Below are 27,657 nucleotides of genomic sequence, written 5' to 3' on the forward strand. Positions count from 1 at the left end.
TTCTATGACATAACAATACTAATAAAAATTCTGTTTCTCAATATTTCATTTGGACAATGGCATTTACAATTATTCTTCTTGCCCAATATTTAAGAGACAAATGACTAAGAAAATCAGGTTTTGAAACAAAATAGCCACAGTACTCATTATTGTTGGTAAAAATCATGATGCCTATTATTTCTAAATCAGACACATATAATATATTTTGGCTATGTATATTTATTTGAAAAACAATTCCTAATGAGCATAATAGCTAATACATATTAAATAGAGTGAGGAATCTTGATAGATATTGTATAGATTTTTATTTTGGTATTTTGCATATTTCTTGATCTTTTACAATAGCTATGCCTCATATTTGATCTAGAATTTTTGAGGCCTCCTTATAGTATGCACTGTTCGCCAGGTTTTACTATTCGTAACACACTGTTGTGTTGATTTCTTTTTGAAGATACCTTGTCGCTGTCTCTGCACAGACATAGATGACTAGGATGTGGTGCTAAAAATATTGTCTTGATTGTATAAATTCTGTGGTCCTCATACTAATGTTGTTCAGCATTATTTTTATTTTTTTCTGGAGGAAATTTTTTTGAGCGATTTATTTTTGGGTGTAAAATATAAATAAGTTTTGTGATTTTTTTTCAGAACTAGGTTTGTCTTCTGTCATGTGGCCCTTAAATTAACTAACACTTTTATTTCCATTGTTAACTATTCTGTATAACTTTGGTTAGTGCAATTTTCTGGCTTCCGACTAAACGAGTAGATACTAATTGAGTGTTTAAACTTCTAAATTGATTAGGGGAAAAAAAGTGTAACTCACTAGGGAGTTAATCTATAAGCTACCCAGCCATCCATTTTCTACTGCACATTGTTGCTTCTAAAAATCAGGTCATATGTCCCTTTACTCTTGTCAATTCAGGTAAGGTCTATTCCCAACTCCTTTAATCACTTTTTTTTAATTGTTCTCTGCAGGACTCAATTCCATTCATTGTATTTACAATCAAGTGTCCTTAAGTGTTTGTAATTAAAGAATGATGGTATAAATGATGCTAATAATTGAGAGTATTTTCTAACCTTAATTGATACATCTATTTCTTTGAAATAATTCAGTTCCTATATAACAACTCTATTTTAATTTCTAATGATCTTGTTTTCCCCCTCACTTTCCCATTAATTAATTTAGCCAAAGTAAACTTTTAGCAAAAATATGCACTTCAAGTGAATCTTGAAATGTTTATCATTAAGCAGTTATCCTTTGGAATTTAAACATTTAAAACCCAAATTAGATTTTCAAGATCACGTGGGGTCTTTAAAAGCTTTAATGTAAAATCTTCCTTTTATTTACACATTCATTCAACACTTATTTATTTAGCGCATATTTTATAGCAGGCACTCTTCTATTCTTCCGTGTAGTAGACCTTCCCTGTCCATTTCCTTCCATGTGCCAAATCATATTAGTAACTATCACATTGTAGTTGATTTTTTATTTTTTATTCTAATGGTTCATCTTTACAGTCCTCATATGGAACTTGTATAAAACAAATACTTATTTCCACTTTCCCAGATAGTGAAGACTTGTGGATAGATTTCCCAAAAACTTTTCATGGAAACTTTCATTATCCCTTTACATGCTTATTACTTCTTAGCAGGGAGACATTTGGCAACAATAAACATGGCTAGCCTGAGGATTTATTATATTATTGCACTTCAGTTTCATTCACTTGACAAATGCATTTCACATTTGACCATACCCACTTATTTACTCAGCACATTAGCTAGTGTAGGAAATTGGTTTGAAAGCAACAATAACAACCAAAATAAAAAATAAAAATAAAAAATAATATGTCAGAGTATAGCAGTTTATTTAAGAAAAGGAAATGAACATGAAGGAAAGGCATAAGAACTAGAATACTACAGTTAGAAACATGATGCTTTAATCTATTATCAATAGAGCATACATGGATCCTGTCCTCAAAAATGTGAAAAAATGTGTGGTTTTTTGTTTGTTTGTTTTACAAAGAGTAAATGTAGTTGACAACTACATTTGTACATTTGTATTAGTTGTACAATGTAGTACAACTAGTTTCCTCACTCAAGTACAGTTGAAATAATGTCATTCTGTGGATAATGTCAACTGCTGATGAAAGTAACTACTGTTTTAGATCTATATGCATTGTTCTGTGGTTACTAATACTGTTACATTTAACTGTGTCTGGAATCATTGTTGACTATTTCATTACATTGTCTCGGATCTTGGAGATAGACATTAAATTAAAGGACATTGGGGCGCCTGGGTGGCTCTGTCGGTTGAGCGTCTGACTTCGGCTCAGGTCATGATCTCACAGTTTGTGAGTTTTAGCCCCATGTTGGGCTCTGTGCTGTTGGTTTAGAGCCTGGAGCCTGCTTCAGATTCTGTGTCTCCTTCTCTCTCTGCCCTTCCCCTGCTCACGCTCTGTCTCTATCTCTCAAAAAATGAATAAATGTTGGGGCGCCTGGGTGGCTTGGTCAGTTAAGCGTCTGACTTCAGCTCAGGTCATGATCTCACGGTCCATGAGTTTGAGCCCCACATCGGGCTCTGTGCTGACAGCTCAGAGCCTGGAGCCTGTTTCAGATTCTGTGTCTCCCTCTCTCTCTGCCCCTCCCCTGTTCAGGCTCTGTCTCTGTCTCAAAAATAAACGTTAAAATTTTTTTTTTAAATGAATAAATGTTAAATTTTTTTTTCAAATTAAAGGACATTAAATCAACAGCTATTTATTACATATCTACTTTGTACTAGACTTGTAGTTGCAAATGCATTAGATGATTCCCACCAACCCTGTAAACATGCTCTTCATGTACCAGTAATTAATTTTGATTATCTAGTTCTGATTATGGGAACGTTTTAAGGGTTAAAGTGTTAGTGTTAATGTGTTTGTTTGATTAATTTTAAAAGTTCAGGATCAAAATATCAAGACCTAACAAATTGTTATTTTTAAGGCTTCTGCCAAGAAAAACTGAGACCAAGAAAAGTCAGAGTTAATGGGTTAGGCAATAGTAAAAAGAGCCTTACAGTTTAAAATTTTACATTGTTAGCAACCAACTCTTGATGAACAGAAATGAAAAAGAAAATCTGTGTGATGTAGCTCTTCTTTACTGACATTTACTTAAAAATTTTTTTTTCAACGTTTTTTATTTATTTTTGGGACAGAGAGAGACAGAGCATGAACGGGGGAGGGGCAGAGAGAGAGGGAGACACAGAATCGGAAACAGGCTCCAGGCTCCGAGCCATCAGCCCAGAGCCTGACGCGGGGCTCGAACTCACGGACCGCGAGATCGTGACCTGGCTGAAGTCGGACGCCTAACCGACTGCGCCACCCAGGCGCCCCTACTTTAAATCAAACACTTCAGATTAAAAAAAAAGAGGATAAGCAAAGTCAGATTTCAAATACAGAACAAGAAAAGTTAAAGTTGGTCATGATTGTTTATAAAGTCTTATGTTGACCTTCTTTTTATCTGGGCGAAAACATAACATCCATGGTGGACGATGGAAGTTTGAATCATTTAAAGGGGAATTATGACAGTCAATTTTTAGTTCCTGCCCAATGAATTTTTGCAACAATTGGCATAGATAGTGGTATCATGCAGTTATTTTATTAGAAGATTTTGTACATAGAACACCGTCATACTAAATGGTATGTAGTATGCCAGGTAATTAAAAGTATTACTAAAGTGCACATATTTAACAATGTCTTCATTGTGCATTTAAAATCAGTAACATTTTTGTTTGAGCACAGTTATATTAGTTTTTACCATCAAAACTATTAGAAGTATTATGTATCATTGCCCATGTTTTCTCATCACTCACTTGGCTCTTCAATTCTCTTGTCAGTTCACTCATAACTTCCCTCAAAATGTCACGTTGCAGGGGTTTAAGGGTCCGCTACGTCCCAGGCCCTTTTGTTCAGCACTTTATTTTGCCATCTCTTTCAATCCTCATTACAACTCTACAAGATACACATGACTCTCATTTTCAAAATGGGGAAATTAAGGCAACACTATTAAACTATTTGTCCAAAGGTATGTGGCAGTAACACAGTTGAAACTCGGCTTCATATGACTAAGATTTATTATAAAGAAGACAACATCATGTTTAATAGTCGGAAATAAACTATGCCTCTAGTGTAATAGTACCATAAAGAAAATCATTAGGAGCAAATGTCAGATGGGAAGGAACTGTCCATTACCTGGAAATAAGGCCTATGGAACTATAAATGAATAAAATGTATCAATGAAAAGCAACACAATCTTCAATTTTCGTAAGTGAAGAAATACAAGAGAAAGATATTTCTATACCTGTAGACATATCTGTACTCACCTATATTTTCATATGATCTCATACGCCAAACAGCTTTTTTTTAAAATTTACGAATGACCAAAAGTTTTTTTTCAGACTTTATCCTTCAGTTGTGACGTCTCTCTGCTTATGTAAAACTTATGTAAAACTTATGTAAAGTGTTACATAATTTGAGTACTCTGCTTACTCAACTAGTTTACTTTGTAAACTAGTTGTTACCAGAATTTTTGAAGTTGTTCAAAGAATACCCCATATTTGAGTTGATTTTAGCTGTAGTACATGAACATATACTTTAATAAAGTAATGTTAATGAGCAGCATATCCTGTGAACTTTGCAAAATTTGATATGGAATACTAGAGATCATATGTTTTTTCAAGACAGTATATGAAGAAGATATATCAGAACGATGTAACGATCTAGATTTTTGAAAGGCCAGTTACAAGTAAAACCAATATGCTAATTAGTTGACAACTGAACCAAAACTTAATTTATTCTTTTCATATATAGTTTCAGTCTATACTGAAAAACATGCAAGTAGGTACATGATTAAACGTAACTTTTACTCACCTTTTGACCACTCTATGTGACAAAAATTAATTTATATGTCAAACATTTTTAGACATCGAGTGAGAAAAATCCACTGATTTGTAAATTTGAGTTACACATGGTAAGGGATCAGTAGAAAGCAGAGCTGCTAAAGAGGTGAGACTGCTAACAAGAGATCTTCGGACTTTCAAAAAGGTGAAGTTTGAAGGGGATGCAGGTTCAGAGTGGGGTGGCGGAAGCCTTGCAAAGCAACAAGCTGACAAAGGTGCGGGGGGGGGGGGGTGGCAAATCCAGCAATGAAGTGTCAGTAATCGGTATTGTATCTTTAAATTAACATAAAATCATTTATAACTATACTTACAACTATTACTTCTGCTGTTTCACAGTTTGAAGACCATGCTTGTAACTAACTGAGTGGAAATGGTAACGTGTCAAGAATTAGGAGGTAAACTTCTGTTATGTATGTATGTATGTATGTATGTATGTATGTATGTATCTATCTATCTATGTATCATCTATCTATCTATCTATCTATCTATCTATCTATCTATCTATCTTTTTTTGACCTGGTATTTTATGTAAAATTCTAAATTTATGATCTAAGTAAGAAGCTTGGTAATATGAAAGTGTTACATAATTATGATTTCCTCTTCCTTTAAAAATAAGAGACTCTATGATGGGGATGCTATTATTCTAGCCAGCAGAATAAAAAGCATGAATATCTCCACGTAGGTTTTGTTGGAAAATGTTCCCTAAATGGTTTTGCACAATAGGAGCTAGCCCATTACCAGAGCTATAATTTGCTAAAAAATACCAAGAGCCCCTAGTTTTGAGAGAACTGAATGACTCCCATTGTGTAGTCTATTTCAGGATATTCTTAGAAACAAGTGTAGTTACTCAGACTGACTTACTAAAGATAAGTTCCTAAGGAGGATAGCCTAGAATAATCCATGTGTTTAAATTTAGAAGTGTCTCTTTGGAGAATATAATTATCTTTCTCACCCAGTCAAGTTTTCTTACTGTAGGAGTGGAGAAAGACAGCTGGTAACTACAGATGTGGGTCCTCTCATCTTAAAAATTAACACTGCAACTCCTTAACACATCTTTGCATTGGGTGGAGTTTGTTATTAATGCTTTCAGAGAAAAACCAAAGCCATTTCACATAAGAGATATCGCTTGTACTTTTGAAATGACAAAATAATGACGTTTAATTTTTGAAAATAAACCTAGGCCTTACTTTTTTATTCTTTTCCAAGTTTTTATTTAAATTCCTGTTCATTTACATACAGTGTAATATTGTTTCAGGAGTAGAATTCAGTGATTCATCACATACCACACCCAGCGCTCATCATAACAAGTGCCCTCCTTAATTCCCATTACCATTTAACCCATCCCCCTGCCCATCTCCCTCCATCAACTCTCAGTTTGTTCTCTGGTTTACCTCTCTTTTTCCCCCCTAATGTTCATGCACCCCGATGTTTATAGCAGCAGATAGCCAAATTATGGAAAGAACCCAAATACCCATTGACTGATGAATGGATAAAGAAAATGTGGTATATACATACAACGGGATATTATTCAGCCATAAAAAAGAATGAAATCCCACCATTTCCAAGATATAGATGGAGCTAGAGAGTATTATGCTGAGCAAAATAAGTCAATCAGAGAAAGACAAATACCATAAGATTTCACTCCTATGTGGAATTTAAGCTTTGCTTCTTAAAACATTTGCTATATTAAGGTAGAGAAGCTGACCTCTGTCTTTAAAAAGTTAGAATTTTGATATTTAATTGAATGTGAAATTATCCCTATAACACAGAATCACATAGGACAGCCACAAATAACTTCCAAAGTACAATTCATTCAAGGTGAATTTAAGATATTATCAATATTAACCCCATCTTCAAAAAGGGAACCCTTAATAAAAGGAGAATGCTTCTCTTTCTTTCTAGTTTTGGCCCATTAATATAGTAGAGTTCTCTTCAAAATATACTTCAGAAGAAACTATAGGCCTGGTTCTCTATTATATTCTGTGTGATAATATTCAGATTTAAAAGCAAGGCCATGGAGCACCTGGGTGGCTCAATTGGTTAAGCATATGACTTCAGCTCAGGTCATGATCTCACAGTTTGTGGGTTCAAGCCCCACGTCGGGCTCTGTGCTGACAATTTAGAGCCCGAAGCCCTGCTTTAGATTTTGTGTCTCCCTCTCTCTCTGCTCCTCCCCCCACTCATACTGTGTCTCTCTCTCTCAAAAATAAACATTAAAAATATAAATAAATAAATAAATAAATAAATAAATGGTCACCTTTAACACGTTATTACATGTATTTTTTACATTTTTATTTTATTATTTTATTTTTATTTTTATTATTTATAAATGTTTATATATTTTTTTGAGAGAGCAAGTAGGGGAGGGCCAGAGAGAGAGGGAGAGAGAGGATCCAAATTGGGGTCTGCACTGACAGCAGAGAGCTCAATGCAGGGCTCGAACTCAAGAACCGTGAATCACAACCTGAGCTAAAATCGGACGTTTAACTGACTGAACCACCCAGGCTCTCCTGGTTTTTATTTATCAGACAGAGACAGAGTGAGTGGGGAAGGGACAGAGAGAGTGCAAGAGAGAATCTCAAGCAGGTTCTGTGCTGGAAGCACAGGTCTTGAACTCACAAAACTGAGATCATGACCTGAGCTGAAAACAGGAGTTGGACACTTGCCAACCACGTCACATCACCCAGGTACCCCTTTATATATATATATATGTACATATATACATATGTATATGTATATATATATATATATATACACACACACACATATATATATATAATTTTTAATTTATATATATATAAATTTATATATACTATATTTAAATTTATATATAAATTTATATATACTGTAAAATTATATATGTATATATATATATATATATATATATATACACATGTAATTTTAAATTTATTTTAGAGAGAACATGCATGAGTGAGGGAGGGGGGCAAAGGGAGAGAGAGAATCCTAAGCAGGCTCTACTCAGCATGGAGCCTGACATGGGTGACCCTGGGATCATGACCCATGACCCTGGGATCATGACCTGAGCCAAAACCAAGAGTCAAAAGCTCAACCACCCAGGTGCCCCTTTCACACGGTCTTATAAACTGAAAATCTGAAATTTCTCTTAAAGAGGACAGCTGCCTGACATGTTATTCCTATGTTTTTCTCATCGTAACATTTTACATTTGTATAAAACATCATAGATTTTTACAAATTACTTTCAGGATAACCTATTCACATAAATTACCTTATAGCTATATATCTATACCTAGTTCCCTCTTTAGTGTCTTCAGCACTAAATTTACAAACAATTTCTAAAAGTAAACATCTAGCTAAGATTAAGCTAAAGATCATTTCCAAGTACATACTATGAAATGTTGACTGGGTTCTTCATAGGAAATTTTATTGGCTTGTTGGTTTTTTCTCATTTAAAAAATGTATTGGGACATCAAGATATCCATTACTAAGTCTTTATAGTAGAATATCCTTAAGCCAAGTTTTTATAATAGGTATGCCGAGTTTCAGAATCACTTATGGCTTTTTGAAATTCAACTTCATTTTATGAAATAGCTGTCATTTCTCATAGATGATGGGCTTTTTTGATCTTTACTTAAAAAACATTTAAAGAAAATGTTTAATTTTTTTTTCCATCTCAGCTGACTTTGTTTAGCTAAAGTAATTAGAGACAATTTGAAAACATTTGAAATCAGTCAGAAGCATTCTAGTGTGGAGAAAATTTTCAGTTACAGACAAGATTTTCACACTATAAAATATTAGAAATAATCGTTTCTGTTGCTTTTTTAATTGGGAAATTAGCATATACAAAGTTTTCTTGTTCTATTTGCAGAGTATGGAATTCTAAAGCTATCAGGACTCTTGGGTTTCCTTTGTTTATTTTTATTCTTTTTCCCTCTTTTCCCACATGAGAGCAAAATAGATATTTATATATTCATCTAATTTTCCATGATACTTTTTAATGGACAAACCAAACCTGAAATATCTCTTCCAAGCTCACAAAAGCACATGTGTCAGAAATGGGATTCAGATTCAGATCTAGCCCACTCTAAATTTCTTTCCCTCGTTTCAGGCTGCCTTTTATCTACTAAATTTACAAAGGAGTTGTAAGTGACTTAATTAAGGTCACAGACAAGCTGGTAAGGAGCCACACCAGGACTCGACATTTATTTCCCAGTCTCTTAACACATACTCTTACCAATACCACACAGTCTCTCACTGTGTTTAAAAACGGAACTGGCATATTTATCATCTCTTACTTCTGGACTTCATAATTCCAGTTTAGTGAGGGCTATGCTACACTTTATTAAAGCCATCCGTTAGTTAATTAACCACATGGTTTCATAGGCTGGAAGTAGCCTATAAAACTTAGAGAAAAAGAATGATGGGACATCATTCTTTTAACAGTCTGAGGTCTTCTTATGCTTTTTCCTCAATTCTTCTCAATTGTGAAAATTTCCTAGCCTTAGAGGCCATGAGTAAAATAATACTAGGTCTTAATTTGGTCCAAGCTGTGACTCTCTCTTAAGGACAAGAATAGTGAGTCAAATTTACTTTTATAAAGATGTGTTTTATATATATACCTATAATTCATGCACATATATAAGTTATTATATCTGGAGAGTAGTAATTCAGTGCATGCATATATGTCAGTTATCGATTTATAGGCGATGAATACACCCTTCATTATATGATTTGTGATAAAAGAATTTCTTTAAGCATTTCTCCTTTAAAGTGAGAAAAGTGTTAAGCTTTCTGAACAGAGGGTGCTCAGGGGACACTGCCGGTTTTGCAGTTTCTGGCATAGGTGGGGGTGGAGTGGGCCTCGTGGGTTTCAGGACCTCTGATGCAGCCTGCCTGAGCCACAGGCCCAGAATAGGATTCCTCTGCAACCTGGCAGGTTCGCCCTTGCGATAACCTGGGTGCTGTCCTCTCCATAGGGAAACCAAAGCTTGCTGTACCTCTGCCTTATCAAGACCCATTCTCACTGCATGCCTGTGCTACTGATTGCTCATTCCTTTCCCCGACTCCTGCCCTCCAGAGAATCGCCTCTTATTTGCCTGGTAACTCCAGACCAGCTTTGGTCTGGTCAAACCGGGGAACTTGTCTGCTATCTGGTGGCTGAACCACACCTTCTCCAACGAGGTCTGAACCGTTTCTAAGTTTGTCCTTCCTTGGGTGATCTCCCTCAGCCCTAGGGTACCACATAGGGTTTCCTTTTATTTCAATAGTTGATATGGATACTACTTTAGTATAGGTAACAATACTTAAACTTCACTGTTTAACCAACTGTATCATAGCTGTCTCCTGATTGAACCCAGACTGTTATAATTTATATTTATATAAGTTATAAGCTCCATGAAGGCCATGATGCTCGGCACTCTCTCGCCTGTGTAATGCGCTGAGCCTTTAAGAGCACTCCATAATTTTTTTTTTCAGTGAACAAGTAACAGGATTGGCTCCAGGTAGCCTGGATCCATGGGAATTTGCATCTCATGACTGAGTTGTTTGAAAGACCCACCTGGGAGGAAAACCTCACTTGTTTGGATAAATTGTACATACCAGGATTATGGCCAGATCAGGTGCTCTTAGAAGCTTGGGCAGACACTGTTGAAGATCTACCAAACAATCAATCTTTTACCCTTCTTTTTTGTCAGTACAGCCTGCCTCCCACTATAGAGCAGGAAAATGACAAATACTCTCTTTCTAGCTCTTATCTCACATTTTCTGCTCCATAGTGGACCATAGTCAGTCAGTCAGTCAGTCAGTCATCCATAAATTCACTCATTATCCATACATTACAGGGCCTACTATATGCCAGGGAGCTCTTCTAGTTACCTAGGATACCACATTAAATTTCCTGACCTCCTGGAACATACATGCTAGTAGGGAAGAAGGAGAATAAACCGTAAAGATAAAAAACTAGTATGACATTGTTGTGGCCAACAAAATCTGAAAGAAAGTGTGTTTAGTACTACTGAGAGAGATTTTTCTCCCCGCTAGAGACCAAACCTTCAAAATTCTGGTTTCAGGTTGATTGAATTCACAATAGAGTGCTATTTATAATATATTACAACCTTTCTTTAATAGCAATAACCATTTATTACTAAAGTAAATCCCAGTTAATAGCTGGCAAGGAACATTTTTCTGAGATTTTCTTCCCTTTTTTTTTCTTCTCCACCCCCCCACCCTTGCCTTTTATTAAGCTGTTCCAGGTTCACAGCAAAATTCAGGAGAGGATACAGAGACTCTCCATATACCCCTTGCCCCCACATATGCATAGCCTCTCTAACAATATCCCCCCAATGCCTTTGTTATAACTGATGAATGTAGACTGACACAAAACAATCACCCAAAGTCCATAGTTTATATTACAATACACTCTTGGTTTTGTACAGTTTATGGGTTTAGGAAAAATGTATAATGAATGACATGTATTATTATGATGATATCACACAGAGTATTTTTGCTGCCCCTCAAATCCCCCGTGCTCAACCTGTTCATCTCCTCTCCCCTCTACCCTTAGCAACCTATGATACCTTCCATAGTTTTGCCTTTTCAAGAACATCACATAGTTGGAATCATACAGTACGTATAGCCTTTTAGATTGGCTTCTTTCACTCAGTAATATTCACTTAAATTTCCTCCATGTCTTTTCATGGTTTCATAGCTCATTTCTTTTGAGCACGAAATAACAGGCCATTATCTGGATGTACCACAGATTATTTAGACATTCACCTACCACAGGACAACTTGGTTGCTTCCCAGTTTTGACAGTTATGAATAAAGCTGCTATAAACATCAATGTACAGGTTTTGTGTAGACATAAATTTTCAATTCCTTTGGGGGTAAATATCAAGAAACACGAATGCTGGATGACATATTAATAGATGTTCAGTTTTGTAAGAAACCACCAAACTCTCTTCCAAAGTGGCTGTACCATTTTGCATTTCCACCAGCAAGGAATGAGTTCCTGTTGCTCCACATCCCTACTAGCATTTGGTATTGTAAGTGTTCTGGATTTTGGCCATTTTAATAGGTGTTTAGTGATATCTCATGGTTTTAATTTGCATTCCCCTTTATAGTATTAAAGGGATTTTGTTCTTTGTTTTCCTTCAATATTGTGTTGGCTATTCTAGGTCTGTACCTCTCCATCTTTATGCTTTTTTATTGGCCTGTATAGTGCTTTGTACATTGTAAGCATATATGTGTTTGGATCATGATGCATGGTTTATATGATGACCCACCGATATAGGCAATAATGTTTAAGTACTTACTCAGTGAAGGATTAAAAATGCATATTATGTATATATACTGCAGCTAAATACCAAATTAGATATCCATATATATGTGCATATATACATAGAGAAATACATGAATATACACCATGCTAATAAGTTTTTATTTGCAAATTAAAAATTGTGTTAATGGAATGTGCTTAGAGTAAATTTGGAGTAAACTTTACTAGTAATCTTTGGAATCTACTTTTGTGTTAGCTATCACCTTTAGTCTCTATCTGCACATATTATTGGATATTGACATCTAGTAAACTATTTCACTTTTTACTTTTGATAACCAAAAATATTCTTTTTTAATAAAAACTGTAAAATTACTTTGCCAATATATTGGAGGCACTGTATAATTTAAAAGTGGCTCAGACTACATTTCTTCAACTGATCTTGAGCTTTCTAAAACACTAAGGTGTTTTTAGAAATTGTTGTGAGTTACTCATTACCAGTAGGGTAGTCCAATTCCTCCACTTTACTTTTTTAAAACTTTATTTATTTAGGGGCACCTGGCTCAGTCAGTGAAGTGTCTGACTTCAGCTCAGGTCATAATCTTGTGGTCCGTGAGCTTGAGCCCCGTGTCAGGCTCTGTGCTGACAGCTCAGAGCCTAGAGCCTGCTTCAGATTCTGTCTCCCTCTCTCTCTCTGCCCCTCCCCAACTTATGCTCTCTCTCTCTCAAAAATGAATAAACGTTAAAAATTTTTAATTTTTTTTAATTTAGATTTGAGTTAGTTAACATACAGTGTAGTATTGGTTTCAGGAGTAGAACCCAGTGATTCATCACTTGCATATAACACACCCAAGTGCCCTCCTTAATGCCCATCACCCATTTAACCCATCCTCCCATCTACCACCCCTCCAGCAGGGGTGTCTTTCTCTGTCTGACTTAGTATAATGCACTCTAGTTCCATTCACATTGTTGCAAATGGTAAGATTTCAATCTTTTTGATCGCTGAGTAGTATTCCATTGTGTGTGTGTGTGTGTGTGTGTGTGTGTGTGTGTGTGTGTGTATTTATATACCACATCTTCTTTATCCATTCATAAGTAGATGGACATTTGGACTCTTACCATAATTTGACTACTGTAGATAGTGCTGCTATAAACATTGGGGTGCATGTGCCCCTTCAAATCAGCATTTTTGTATCTTTTGGCTAAATACCTAGTAGTGCAATTGCTGGGTTGTAGGGTAGTTCTATTTTTAATTTTTTGAGGGGCTTTTCAAACTTACCTGAACCTAGGCTTCATCTTTAATTCAATCTTATTTTGCATTACTTTACTATGTGCAAACTCTGGTCCAGAGAGACTCCTCAAAGTTCAATGAACATATATTCATATTTTATCTTTTACTTTTGTTAAGGTGACTTTCTTCCACTTCTTTCATTATTTACATCCCAAATGTCATTCCAGGTACAAATCAAATATTTTGCCTCCAAGAAGCCTTTATCACACACTTTAATGATATTAGCTGCTTTGCTTGTAAAAAATAGGTTCTTTCATATTCAGAAAATTCAGTATCATATTAAAAGGGCTTACATCTCATAAGACTTTAGATATGCCTAAAGAAGAACTTGACTTTGGGCTGATTATGCACTATTATAGGGGTACTGTGGATCTTCAATCCCTGGCTAACTCTGAAAATGGAGTATGTCCTATAAAGTGGAAAGATGATTAGGAAGAGGTATCTGAAAACCTAAACTAGGTGCATAGTGAGCAGTGATCATTCAGCAGATGGCTCTTGAATGAATAAATAAGAACTACATTAATTGTGGTCTATTCTTACAATTCAGCTATTCTATTTTAGTCCACGGAAGAATAAAAAGCAATAAGATGGGTTCAAGTTTCTGCTTTTCCTTGCTAAGTTTTTTGGGCCAAGGCAAATTAAATAAACTCTGAGACTTATTTATATTAGTTGTCAAAGATAAATAGTCATTATAAATAAGAAAAGATAATGAAAATAAATTTGTAAAGCTATAAATTACTACAGCAATAAAATTATTATTACTGCAATGCATCCTTTATCTTAAGCATTACGTGGAAAAATTAATTGAGAAAACCAAAATCTTTTAAGAAAACCAAATATTTTGTTTAAATATTGTCTAAATGAAGGAATTTATTTGCATACTCATTTTGTAAATGGCATTAAAAAAAATAAGAATGTGACCTCTTACATCTTTTTTTAAACCATAAGGTAGGCTAGAAGGCCAAGTAGCAGAAGATTGCCTTGGCCTCTTTTAAGAAAGCAGTCAGGGGCGCCTGGTTGGCTCAGTCAGTTGAGTTTGTGACTTCGAGCCCCACATCAGGCTGACAGCTCAGAGCCTGAAGCCTGCTTCAGATTCTGTGTCTCCCTCTCCTCTGCCCCTCCCATGCTCATGCTCTTTCTCTCTCTGTCTCTCAATAATAAATAAACATTCAAAACAAAACAAAAAATAAAGCAGTCAGAACTAAAAGGAAAAGGAGAGAGAATTTAGGAAATTCTCTGACAGCATTGCTTAAGATGACTGTCATGAAGCTGGTTCTGGTATTATTTGACACAGGAAAGGAAGGCAATTCTACTTTAAAGTTGTTTAAAATTATGCAACAGCAACATGAGACAAAAACAATACAAACAGCAAGTATTTACTGTATGCTAGGAAATGTATCACATGCTTTACCTTTATTTTTACTCATTTCTTCCCCACCAAACTCTATGAGATAAACATTGCTGTTCCCATCTTACAGATAGTCAACTTGTTCTTAGAGTTAAGATCACACAACTTATGTGTGATGGTGGAACTGGGATTTTAAACCTGAAATTATCTGATGCTACAGAATACATGTTACAAATATTATAGCAATATTGAGAGAGAAATATCTAGTTCAAAGGCTGAAAGAGTTTTATAGCTGCAGCCATAAACTACTCCTTAGCTTTGGCTTGCAAAGCTAAAAGAAATGCTTTAGTTTTAATAAGGTGATAAGTTTTTTAAGAGAGAGAGAAAAAGCTGGAGGAAAAAAGAGCTTTCAAAATACCAAAGCTGAACGTGGTTGGCTCAGGGCCATGGAGGCCTATGACCCAAGGATTTTGATGGTTAAAAGAGTTCTATGGATAATAGGCTACCCCAAGTGTTTTAGTTAAGTAACTATTAAGAGTAGGTTTCTTATAAGCTGAGCTAGTTAGCCCATGTGCCCAGTGATGTTAATATCTTACTTCAATTGATTTTTTTTTATGGCTATGTTTAGGTGTCAATTATAAAGACTATTTATTAAGCCCTTGTTTTGTGCCTGATATTATTTTAAATGCTATACATTTTATCCTAACAATAACTCTTCAAGGTAGATACAGTACTTCTCATTCCCGTTTTAAGGATGGGGAAATTGTCACGATACAATTCCAGGCAGACTGATGGTGGAGCCTACATTTCACCATTATATTATACAAATGTTGTAGTAAACTAGTAGCTACAATAACTCAGTAAGTGCTATTTTATTCATAATAATTCTATTATTTAATCAAAACTCTATTTTTCTAAAGTTGTTTGTCTTAATTGTCAGTGAACAGATTTAGTGATGAGTAGTGTTCGCTATAATGTTATTTACTGACAACTAATTGGAATCAGTGAGGATAGCCATATTACAGTTTGTTCTTTAGAGAATGTGTTGTTGAATCACTATATTGTACATCTGAAACTAATATAACGCTGTGTGGTAACTATCCTGGAATTAAAATTTTAAAAGAAAATAAGACTATTAAAAAAAAGAGGTTAAATCTATATAATGATCTCATATTTTCTAGAATCTATGATTTGATGTCACATAAGTGAAAGGTAAAGCTAGAGGATTTTAGGATAGCTGCTGATTTATTGAGCTGTTCATGTTTTAATAGTCAGAAGATATATTATGAATAAAGACTTTGACAAGGCAATTTTTTTGGCTTTGTATTACTGCTCCAAAGTGATATATAATAAGTTCATACTATGCAGTACTTAAAATCAAGATAGCATTTATTATTATGTGTGACACAGGTTGATTACCTCTGAAATGTTGTATCTATTTTGAAATTTGATGTAACAGATTATGTTAATGCAAAAATTTTATATTAGATCAATAATATAATTTTACTTAGTTAATAAACCTAAAATATTTCTTTCTTTTTTTAAATTTTTTTAACATTTTATTTATTTTTGAGACAGAGAGAGACAGAACATGAACGGGGGAGGGGCAGAGAGAGAGGGAGACACAGAATCAGAGGCAGGCTCCAGGCTCTGAGCCATCAGCCCAGAGCCGGACGTGGGGCTCGAACACACAGACCGCGAGATCGTGACCTGAGCTGAAGTCGGACGCTTAACCGACTGAGCCACCCAGGCGCCCCAATTTCTTTCTTAACCATATTGACTAGAACCTTTTGTGACCAGATTCTATAATGAAGTAAAGAAAATTCAGGCATTCTAAGAACTTTGAATCCTGGAAAATAGTTTTAAATTAGATATACTGAAATCATTATTTCAAAACCAAATTAAAATTTACCAAAATGAACTTGGTAAATTTGTTAATGGATTTAAATCACTGGACTCTAATAATGCCATGTACCTGGATAAAAAGTGAAAGAGAATCATTTTTAAGCTTTTGTTTGTCTGTAGAGCACCACCTGGATCGTTGAGTTTTTCACATTCAATCAAGTATTGATTTTGCATCTATAAAACTATTGTACTAGTGAGCAATAAAACTTTTTCAAGAAAAAGTTAATGCTTATAATGAAGTATGAGTTTATGCGTGGACTTCTGAGGTTTACTATACTTTGGGGAAATTAAAAAAATATGATATCTAAATAAAACATATTTTATACTAATATACTAAAACATTTTAGAAGATATTTCAAAATATGGTATATGAAGAGTTTGAAAAAATTAGACTTTATTATTACAAGATATAGATATTTTTAAATGCTTATTTTTTTTCAGTTAATAACTGTACTGCAGCTCTTGTTGAAATCATGATATTGAAGGTAACAGATGGGTGTGTCAAGTTAACAAATGTAAAAATTCATCATTAATAAATGTGAACTGTTATCTATTCAACAGAAATAAGCTCGAGGGGCGCCTGGGTGGCTCAGTCGGTTGAGCATCCTACTTCAGCTCAGATCCTGATTTCACAGCTCATGGGTTCGAGCCCTGCGTCGGGCTCTGTGCTGACAGCTCAGAGCCTGGAGCCTGCTTCAGATTCTGTTCTGCTCATGCTCTGTCTCTCTCTCTCTCAAAAATCAATAAACATTAAAAAAAAGAAAAGAAAAAGAAAGAAATAGTGTCCAAAGCATGGTTTTGACAGTTTTGATAATAATATTATTATCTAAAAGTCTGTTATTTTAAAAAGTTTCCTTTAAAAGTTAAGGTGACCTATAACATCTATTATATCAGTGACAAAAGGCCAAAATACACTACTTTGATATATAAATCCAACTTTTTGCAATTAGCCTAAAACTTGTTTTAGAGCTAAATGATCAAACAATTCAATATATTCATGGGAAGTGAGGAAAGTAGAACATGGAGTCACAGAATTATAATTAAAATAAAAATTGATGCCGTTAATTTTAGAAATGATTTAATTTGGTTTATATCAAAAGAAGACATTTAAAGAAAGAAAAACTTCCAATACACACTTTCAGGCAGTTCTGGCTGCTGGCAGCCTACCCCTTATCTAAAAAAGAATGCTTGTTGGCATTATGTTCCATCAATTCGTTTGTGATTTCTAAATTAATTCTGAAGGAAACCACAACTTACTTGAAGATCCCGCTGAGTGTCTGTGTGCCTGATTTTTTTTTTCTCTCTTTACAGACAAAGCACTTCCACTGGTCATGGAAAAAAGGTCTAAATCCGTGTCTTCTCTGCTTACAAGTCTTGCCTGGGAGCAATGGGAGAGAATGTATACAATCATGAAACAAAATATGGCATTTTCTGAATGCAGCTCACATTACCCCAAATAAACAAACAGGCTCTGTCAAACAACCTTCTTCAAAATGATACCACAATCCTTTACTGGTGCCCAGGCAGAACAAATGCACTATGTCAAAGCATTTCTTGCAAATAAGAGCCGATTTTAAAATTGAGGTTTGCTATTTGAGTCTGTACAACAAAAGAAAACATTTTAGTACAGTAATTTTGATGAAAATCAATCTTAAAGGCAACTGGTGAAACTTGAAACAGCTTAACATCACTTATTTACCAAGTATATTATTTAATTCTTAATTGAATGTTAGAAATGTCAGATTGGATTATTTTCTGCAATATTTGTATTTCACCAGTTATAAGTATTAGTCTTCTCAATAATATTCCTCAAAATGCCTTTCATTCCATAGTTGTATACTACAAAGTCATAAAAGATCTATGCCTTCTCGTTAAAACTATTACTAATATAAAAATATTATGCAGTAAGGCTAATTTAAGGGTAATGGTTAATATATAGAAATTTCAAGATATATTATTTTAAGGACATAGAATTAAATAATTTATTTCATCTAAAATTACCATTTGAATTTTTATTACTACCTTGGACTGAACCTAACAGTTGAAAGAATCACTTCTTGCCTATAGAATATTATTTTACATAATGTCTAATATTATTAAGTACAGATTTATCAGGATACAGCCCTGAAGTAAGGGAAAATGCCATGATGGAAAGGAAAGCAGCCTCAAAATAACTAGGATTTAACCCAAACCACAAGATGCTTGAACTCCTATGAGAAAGCATTGTCCTTAATGTTTGATGTGAGACAAATTTAAATAGAGCAAAATAATATCATAAAACCATCACTGTGCTTAAAAAGCTATCCTCATATAATGGGCTACAAAATCTCATGAAAATAGAATCTAAAGATTATTCTCTTTCAAATTCAGATCTTTGCACTTTTCCTTTACATACCCCTCCCAACTTCTTCGCACTCTCATGTGCATGAATAGACACCATTCTATGTCAGTCACTTTTTGATGTACCTGGCTAAGTGATACAATTGCATTGTCAAAAGACCACAGTAGAAAACTGTTGAAAAATGAAATAAATAACAATTGGCTTCTAACTTATACCTGTGATTAGTATGAAAAATATTATACATTCTTTCTAAATTTATCTCAATTAGTGTACAAAAGTATGTATCTAATATTTCCATTAGTATAGCTCCATCAGTACTCAGACTTAGAAAGAACCAGTCATAGGGCACCTGGGTGGCTCTGTCAGTTAAGTGGCTGCCTTCAGCTCAGGTCATGATTTCCCGGTTTGTGGGTTCAAGATCCACATCATCAGGCTCTCTGCTGTCTGCGTGGAGCCTGCTTTGAATCCTCTGTCCCCCTTTCTCTATGTCTCTCCCCCACTTGTTCTTTCCCTCTCTTTCTTTCTCTCTCAAAAATAAACAAATAAAACTTTACTAAAAAAAGAACCAGTTAGGAATAAGGGGGAAGTACCAATGAATACTACAGTTCTGGTGAGATCAGTTAAAAAACAAGGAAAAACATGTTAACCACTTAAAGACCCTCCTGCTAGCTAAGGAGGCTTTAACTACAAGATTCAAGATTTTAAAACCAGGTTTTATTTGCTTCAATTTGATGACATAATTTCACATACCTATTTAGAAAGTAGAAATACCTCCTCCTAAACACTAAAAAAAAAAAAAAAAAAAAAAGGCTCAGTTGGTTGAGCGTCCGACTTCAGCTCAGGTCATGATCTCATGGTTCGTGAGTTCGAGCCCTGTGTCAGGCTTTGTGCTGACAACTCAGAGCCTGGAGCCTGTTTTGGATTCTGTGTCTCCCTCTCTCTTTCTGCCCCTCCCCTGATCTCTCTCTCTCTCAAAAATATATAACATTAAAAAAATTAAAAGAAAAAAGAAATCCCACCCATCCTCCAAATATGATCATACCTACATGTCAAGAAAATATGTGAGAACACATGCCTTCCATAAATCCCATTACCATCTAACCATTAACACCCAAAAGATTGTTTCTTCCAAAGAAGAAAATAATTAATGTCAGTTACTAACTGGGTTATATTCCTTAAAACAAGGAATCAAATTTAGAAGTGAAACTTAACAGGAATACACAATTTCACAATAGTGCCACGTGGCAGCTTAAAATACAAACCCATATGTTTTATAAAGGGGTTAGTGAAAGGTCCAGCAGTGCATCTGAGAGCCACATATGCATCAATATTCAGATTCTCTTTCTGAAAACATTGCCTTTTAAATTGAACATTATTCTTCCTTTAACTGACCTTTCTTTATTATTTCTCTATTTATTTTCTTCTATATCATGCAGAATGGATATACTTAAAAACTTAATAGGACTGCCCATGATTTTCTTATTCTACAAAAAAATGTATACTTAATTCTAAAACACTGTAATATTAGACACTTTGTATGGTTATAACACAATAAACTGTTTTGAGTCAAGGTTAGATAAGAATATTCTTATGTGCAATTCAATGGCAAATATTTTTTAAATAGTAATTTTGCAAAACTCTCATACGTCTTTGTTTTCTGAACTGGGTGCATTTATGTGGCCCCTACCTGCAAGATTTGTAACATTTTTTTCTCCATATTTTCACAATAAAATGAGGAGCATGAATATGTGAACATGACTTTTAAAAAAAATTAATGATGTTTATTTTTGAGAGAGAGACAGAGACAGAGCACAAGCGGGAAAGGGGCAGAGAGATAGGGAGACACAGGCTCCAGGCTCTGAGCTGTCAGCACAGAGCTGGACATGGGGCTCAAACTCAAGAACAGTGAGATCATGACCTGAGCCAAAGTGCAATGCTTAACAGGCTGAGTAACCCAGGAGCTCCTTTTGAACACTACTTCTAAGCATCTGGAGCCTGATTCACCTCCAACTCATGCAAATTAATTACAAACAGAGAATCTCTCACATCTAATAAAGAACAGGGAATTCCTCTTTCTTCTTTTTTTCATAAACAATATTTTATTAAATATTTATTTTTAACATATTATAAGTTAAGACATACTAAACTGCACACATAAAAATATTTTTTCCTTATTATCTAGATGTTAAGTTTATTTATTTTGAGAGAGACAGAGACAGCACAAGTGGGGGAGGGGCAGAGAGAGAAGGAGAGAGAATGCCAAGCAAACTCTGAGTTGTCAATGCAGAGTCTCATGTGGAGCTTGAACCTGTGAAACCATGAGACCATGACCTGAACCGAAACAGAGTCAGAGGCTCAACCAACTGAGCCACCCAGGCACCCTAGATTATTTTTTTTTTCAACGTTTTTTTTTTTTATTTATTTTTGGGACAGAGAGAGACAGAGCATGAACGGGGGAGGGGCAGAGAAAGAGGGAGACACAGAATCGGAAACAGGCTCCAGGCTCCGAGCCATCAGCCCAGAGCCCGACGCGGGGCTCGAACTCACAGACCGCAAGATCGTGACCTGGCTGAAGTCGGACGCTTAACCGACTGCGCCACCCAGCCGCCCCCTAGATTATTTTTTAAAAGAGAAATAAGGGCGCTCAGTCAGTTAAGTGTGTGGCTCTTGATTTTGGCTCAGGTCATGATCTCAGGGTTCATGAGATGGTGCCCACATTATCAGTGCAGAGCCTGCTTGGGATTCTCGTTCGTTTCTCTCTCTGCTCCTCCCCCTGCTAGCTCTCTCTCTCAAAATAAATAAATAAATAAATAAATAAATAAATAAATAAATAAATAAATAAATAAACATTTTTTAAAATAACATAACAAGAGATATAAAATTTATTTTTTTAAGTTTATTTTGAGAGAGAGATAGCAAATGGGGGAGGGGAAGAGAGAGGGGGACAGAATTCTAAGCAGGCTCCACACTGTCAGCACAGAGCCCAATGTGGGACTCAAACCCACAAACTGTTAGATTATGACCTGAGCTGATATCATCAGCTGCTTAACTGACTAAGCCACCCCAAGAGAAATAAAATATATAAAGCAAAGTTCACTTATAACCTATCTTATAAAAGTATTCAAAAATTTTAGAATATTATTTTCTGCAACTTGCTTATTTTTCACTATTATATTTGTAAGATCTAGATTTGGTTCATTTATTTTACCCCTCCATTTATAGACATTATCATCTTGCACAAATCCCCTTTCTCATATGAGGCAGAGGCCTCATTATATAACATATGTGGGCATGGAAGACACTTTAAATGGTTTATACACCTATAATTTACATGCAATGAAATGCACAGACTTTAAACATGAAGCTCAATCATTTTCAAAATTTTTATGTTGAAGTAACTTAAAATTCCTACAGAAGTTGTAAAAATTGGTACTGAGAGTTCCCTGTATAACTTCCAGCCAGTTTGCCCAATGATATATAAGCAAGGGGGGATTCATAAAACCAGGAAATTTACATTGGTACCATACCATTACTAAACCAAAGACCTTATTAAGATATTAATATTAATATTATATAGTCACTTTAACAATTTTCCTAGTGATTAACAATGTTTAACATCTTTTCATGTGCTTATTTCTCTCTAAAAAGCCTCTTATATGAAGTATCTATTCAAGCCCTTTGTTCGTTTTCTAATTACACTGTTCAATTTAATTATTTTTTACAGATGACTACCATGATGGTTAATTTCACTTAACGACTTGACTAGGCCATATAGTACCTAGACATTTGGTTAATCATTACTTCTGAATGTGTCTGTGAGGGTGCTTCTGGATGATGTTAGCATATGAATGGGTGGACAAAGTATACCAGATTGTCCTCTCTGGCATCACCTAATCCACTGCGGGCCTAAATAGGACAGAAAAGTGGAGGAAGGGAGAATTCACTCTCTCTGTTTGACAGATGGAGCTGGACTGTCTGTCTTCTCTTGAGACCAGAACTTACACAATTGGCATTTCTGGTTCTTAGGCCTTTATACTTGGACTGGATCTGACACTATCAGCCCTTTGAGCCATCAGGCATATAGACTTAGACTAGAACCTCTACCATCGGTTCTCCTGGTTCTCAGGCCTTCAGCTCCGACTGGAACTATGCTCCCAGGCTCTCCTGGCTCTCCAGCATGCAGCCCATGGGACTTCTTAGCCTCTATAATCAAATGAACTAGTTCCTTAAAATAAATTATATGTAATTTATTATATTATTAAATAATAATATTTATTATTATTATAATAAATAATATATAATCTATTATAATAAATACAGAATATATTTATAAATTCCAGAGGGTCAATGTTGTAAGTTTCAGGCCAAGTCTGAAAGTCTTGAAATCAGGTAGTGTGACACTTCTTACTGTTCTTTTTCAAGATTGCTTTGGCTATTGTAGGTTCTATATACACAAAGAGATTTTAAACATGAATTTACATATTAGATATAGGCAAATATAGATATAGATATAGATATGGATATAGGTATCTTATTGATTCTGTTTCTCTGACGACCCCTGACTAATGTAACTACCAAATGGTTCCTTCATACCTCTTTCCAGTAATTTATCCTCAGAAGCAGCAACTGTTCTGATTTCTTTCACCATGGACAGGTTAGTTTTCTCTGCTCTTGAACTTAATATAAATACAATCATACAGTATATACTCTTAACGTGTCTGGCTTTTTTCACTCACTATATTGTTTTCGGTATTCACTTATGTTGCTGTATGTATCAGGAGATGAAAATACCCTGCTGTTTTCTTTGATGAGTTTTATAGTTAACATTTTTTAAATGTTAATTCATTTTTGAGAAAGGGAGAGAGACAGAGTGCAAGCAGGGAAAGAGCAGAGAGAGAGGGAGACACAGAATCCGAAGCGAGCTCCAGGCTCCAAGCTATCAGCACAGAGCCCGATGTGGGACTCTAACTCATGAACCACGAGATCACGACCTGAGCTGAAGTTGGATGCTTAACCAATGGAGCTACCCAGGTGCCCAGAGAAGTTTTATAATTTTAGCATTTACATCTGGGCCCATAATTCACCTCAAATTGGTTTTTTTTTTCTTTTTTTTTCTTTTTTTTTAACGTTTATTTAGTTTTGAGACAGAGAGACAGAGCATGAACGGGGGAGGGTCAGAGAGAGAGAGGGAGACACAGAATCTGAAACAGGCTCCAGGCTCTGAGCTGTCAGCACAGAGCCCGACGCGGGGCTCGAACTCATGGACCGCGAGATCATGACCTGAGCCGAAGTCGGCCACTTAACCGACTGAGCCACCCAGGCACCCCTCAAATTGGTTTTTAAAGTGTGAAGTAGCAATCAAGATTCATATTCCTTGTAGATATACAGGGGTTCAGCACTATTTGTTGAGAAAAATATTATTTTTTCCCTCTGTTAATTGCTTTAGTACCTTTAAGCAAAATCAACTAACCTTGTAAGTGTGGTATTTTTGGGACTATTATTTTCTATTAATTGATTTTTCTGTCTTTATTCACATAACAGATAGTCTTGATTACTGGGACTTTATAGAAAGTCTTGAGATCAGGTACTGTGAGTCTTATTTTTCAAGACTGTATTGACTATTGTAGGTCTTTCGCATTTCCACATTTTATAATTTGTCCATTTCTACTAAAAATCTTTCTAAGAGTCTACTGAATTTATAGATTGTTGAGAATTGACATCTTACAATTTGAATCTATGCATGAGTGTGGTATATTTTTTTGAAATTTTTAAAGCAATATTTGGTGGTTACCATTATAGGATCTTTGAACATCTTAATGTTAACATTTATTCTTAAATATTTTATGTTTTTACATTGTGGTAAATAGAATATATTTTTTTAATTTTTAAAATCTTTATTTGTTTATTTTAAGAGTGAGAGAGAGCACAAGTCGGGGTTGGGGTAGAGAGAGAGGGAGACAGAGAATTCCTCTGTGCTGTCAGCTTACAGTCCAACATGGGGCTCAAACTCACAAACCATGAGATTGTGACCTTAGCTGAAATCGCTTAACTGACTGAGCCACCCAGGCATCCCGGTAAATAGACTATTTTTAAGTAAAGTTTTCTAAAGTTTGCTGCTAATATCTGATAGAGCATACAAGGAACTATTTTAATAAATTCTGACAGATTTCTTTACAAAATAACTGTACCAGCTTTTATTTTCATGAGCTGTACATCAGTGTCTCCACATCATTAATAGCACTTTGCATTACCCAACATTCTAATGTTTGCCATTCTGATGAGGATAGTCATGCAACTTCTTAGTTTTAATTTTTATCTCTCTGGTCATATAACTGAGCACCTCTTTATGTACATTTATGCATTTAGGCATAAACTCTGTAAACTGTCTATATACACATTTTCTATTGTATGTATATACTTTTTTTTCATTAGGTTACCTGACTTTATATTGTTTATTTGCAGAAGCTTACTTTTTATATGGATATTAAGCTATTGTTACTTTTAGGCAATGAAAATAGTTTGTCCATATCTGTAATCTGTCTGTTAACTTTTTCCATAAAATCTTTCATAGGAAGTAATATTTAATTTAACATAGTCAAGTCAATCAATTTTATTTGCCATATAATTTGTATCATTTGTATCTTTTAAAAGAGTCTTTATTTACTGATAAGTTGCAAATATATTCTTAATTATTTTATTTGGTCAGTTTTATAACTTCACTTTTCACATTTGAGACTTCAAATCTTCTAAATTCCATTTGAATACGGTTTATGTTCCATTTGAATATGGTTTCTTAATGCTAATTTACTGAATTCTGTGTACTAAAAATTTTGAACTTTCTCATCTTTATCATATATTTTTCTATACAGTCACAGGTCTACTTCTAAACTATTTATATCCATTGGTATATTTGTACCATAAAGTTTAGTTTTATATTAAGTCTTTATATCTTGTGATGCAAGTTAGCTTTCCTTTTTCAAAGTTGATTTACATAATATTGGGCTGTTATTCATTAATACGCATTTTAGAATGAGATTCTTCAGGGGCATCTGGGTGGCTCAGTTGGTTGAGTGACCAACTTTAGCTCAGGTCATGATCTCCCAGTTGATAAGTTCGAGTCCTGCGTCACTATCTGTGCTGACAGCTCAGAGCCTGGAGCCTGCTGTGGATTCTGTGTCTCCCTCTTGCTCTCTGCCCTCCCTGCTCATGCTCTGTCTCCCTCTCTGTCTCAAAAATAAATAAACATTAGGGAAAAAAAATCTGTAGAATGAGATTTTTCAGCTTCCTAAAACAAGCAGCTCTACAGATTTGCAAATTGATAGATTTGCAATTTTATAGATTTATTTGGAGACAGTTGACACATTTTAGGTGCTAAGTTGTTGCATCTATGGATGATAAACTTGGTCAGTATACTGGGTATTATCATATCTCACATGTAACAACTGAATCAGATTCTTCCAGTTGCTGAGAAAGTTGAAGCCTATGGGCTCTCAGCTGAATACATCTCTGGAAATTGTCCTTAGCTAAAGATGGTTGCCCTGCCTAAGCCAAAGCCTCTTCTGAGGAGATGCAGTAGCGTAAAAGCCTGATCTTCTTACCTCATATGCTAACACAATTTAAAAGGGCCTTCTTACCACTGGGGCTCCCTTCTCCTGCTGCAACTCTATTGCATTTTATCTTTTCCCTCTGCTCAATCCTGTTTCTTTCACCACTCAAGGGAGTCGTTTCTGAAAGCCTTCCCCAACGAATGTCCTGCACTCAAATACAAGAATCTCAGAATATGTTTTCTGGGGGAACTAAGACCACCTTCTGCAGAAAAATCCTGGAGTTTTGGGGGAATAAACTTAATTAGCAATTGTCTAAATCTATGACATGCCTTCTGATATGTATTTGGAAATAAGTAAAGTGATATCTTGTTTTCATTTTTCTCAATCCTGTCTGCCACATAAAATGCTTTGATCTTGTTTGGAAGACAGAGATGTTACTTATTAGCTTCCTCAAAACCCAGAATTTGAGTATTGGATTATATTGCATTATTTCTCCTGAAAGTTAGTGAAGAGTATTTTGGATAATATTTATAGCAATCTTTATTATTAAGAAGTAATTCCACTGCCTTTTGGTATGAATTAGTTCTGCTATAATGTCAGCTGTCAATCTAATTACTATTCCTCTGTAGATCATCTTTCAATTCACTAAGTCTCTCTTTTATGGTGTCCAGTGCAGAGTTTATTTCAATGGTAATATTTTATATATTCAGAATTTATAGTAGGCTGATTTACTGATTTGTTCTAATTAAAATTTGATCACTTTGTTTCATGATTGTCTGTCCTTCTATTATGAGTGTTTTCCTTATGTCTTAAGGATTTTAGTGGTAGCCATTGCTGATTTGTTTTTTAATTTTCTTCTTAGTTATGGTCTGGTCCCAGTTGTGCAATTATCGGCACATTCCCCAGTATGTTCCCAAGACTCTGCAAGAGTCTTTCTGCTCTGGGCCTTCAATTAGTCCAGTATCCTTTTGATGTAAGTCCTTAGTTAACCCTTCTCCTATCTCTGTTTACAAAAAAACAAAAACAAACAAAAACTGTGTTTC

General features: G+C 35.0%; 1 protein-coding gene across 5 annotated transcripts in view; it reads right to left on the minus strand.

Annotated features, from left to right (window-relative positions):
- The window catches only part of LRRIQ1 (leucine rich repeats and IQ motif containing 1), a 215,974-nt gene that overhangs the window by 9,685 nt on the left and 178,632 nt on the right, over positions 1–27,657 (minus strand). For 4 of the 5 annotated variants that reach the window (XM_058741880.1, XM_058741878.1, XM_058741877.1 and 1 more), the window contains one exon: positions 17,984–18,104. In XM_058741880.1, coding sequence (XP_058597863.1) covers positions 17,984–18,104 — 121 coding nt within the window. Of the gene's footprint in view, positions 1–17,201; positions 18,105–27,657 lie in introns of those variants that run through there. The other variant, XM_058741881.1, reaches the window with a different exon arrangement.

This window comes from Neofelis nebulosa, chromosome 8 (genome assembly GCF_028018385.1).
Source record: "Neofelis nebulosa isolate mNeoNeb1 chromosome 8, mNeoNeb1.pri, whole genome shotgun sequence".
NCBI classification, from domain to species: domain Eukaryota; kingdom Metazoa; phylum Chordata; class Mammalia; order Carnivora; family Felidae; genus Neofelis; species Neofelis nebulosa.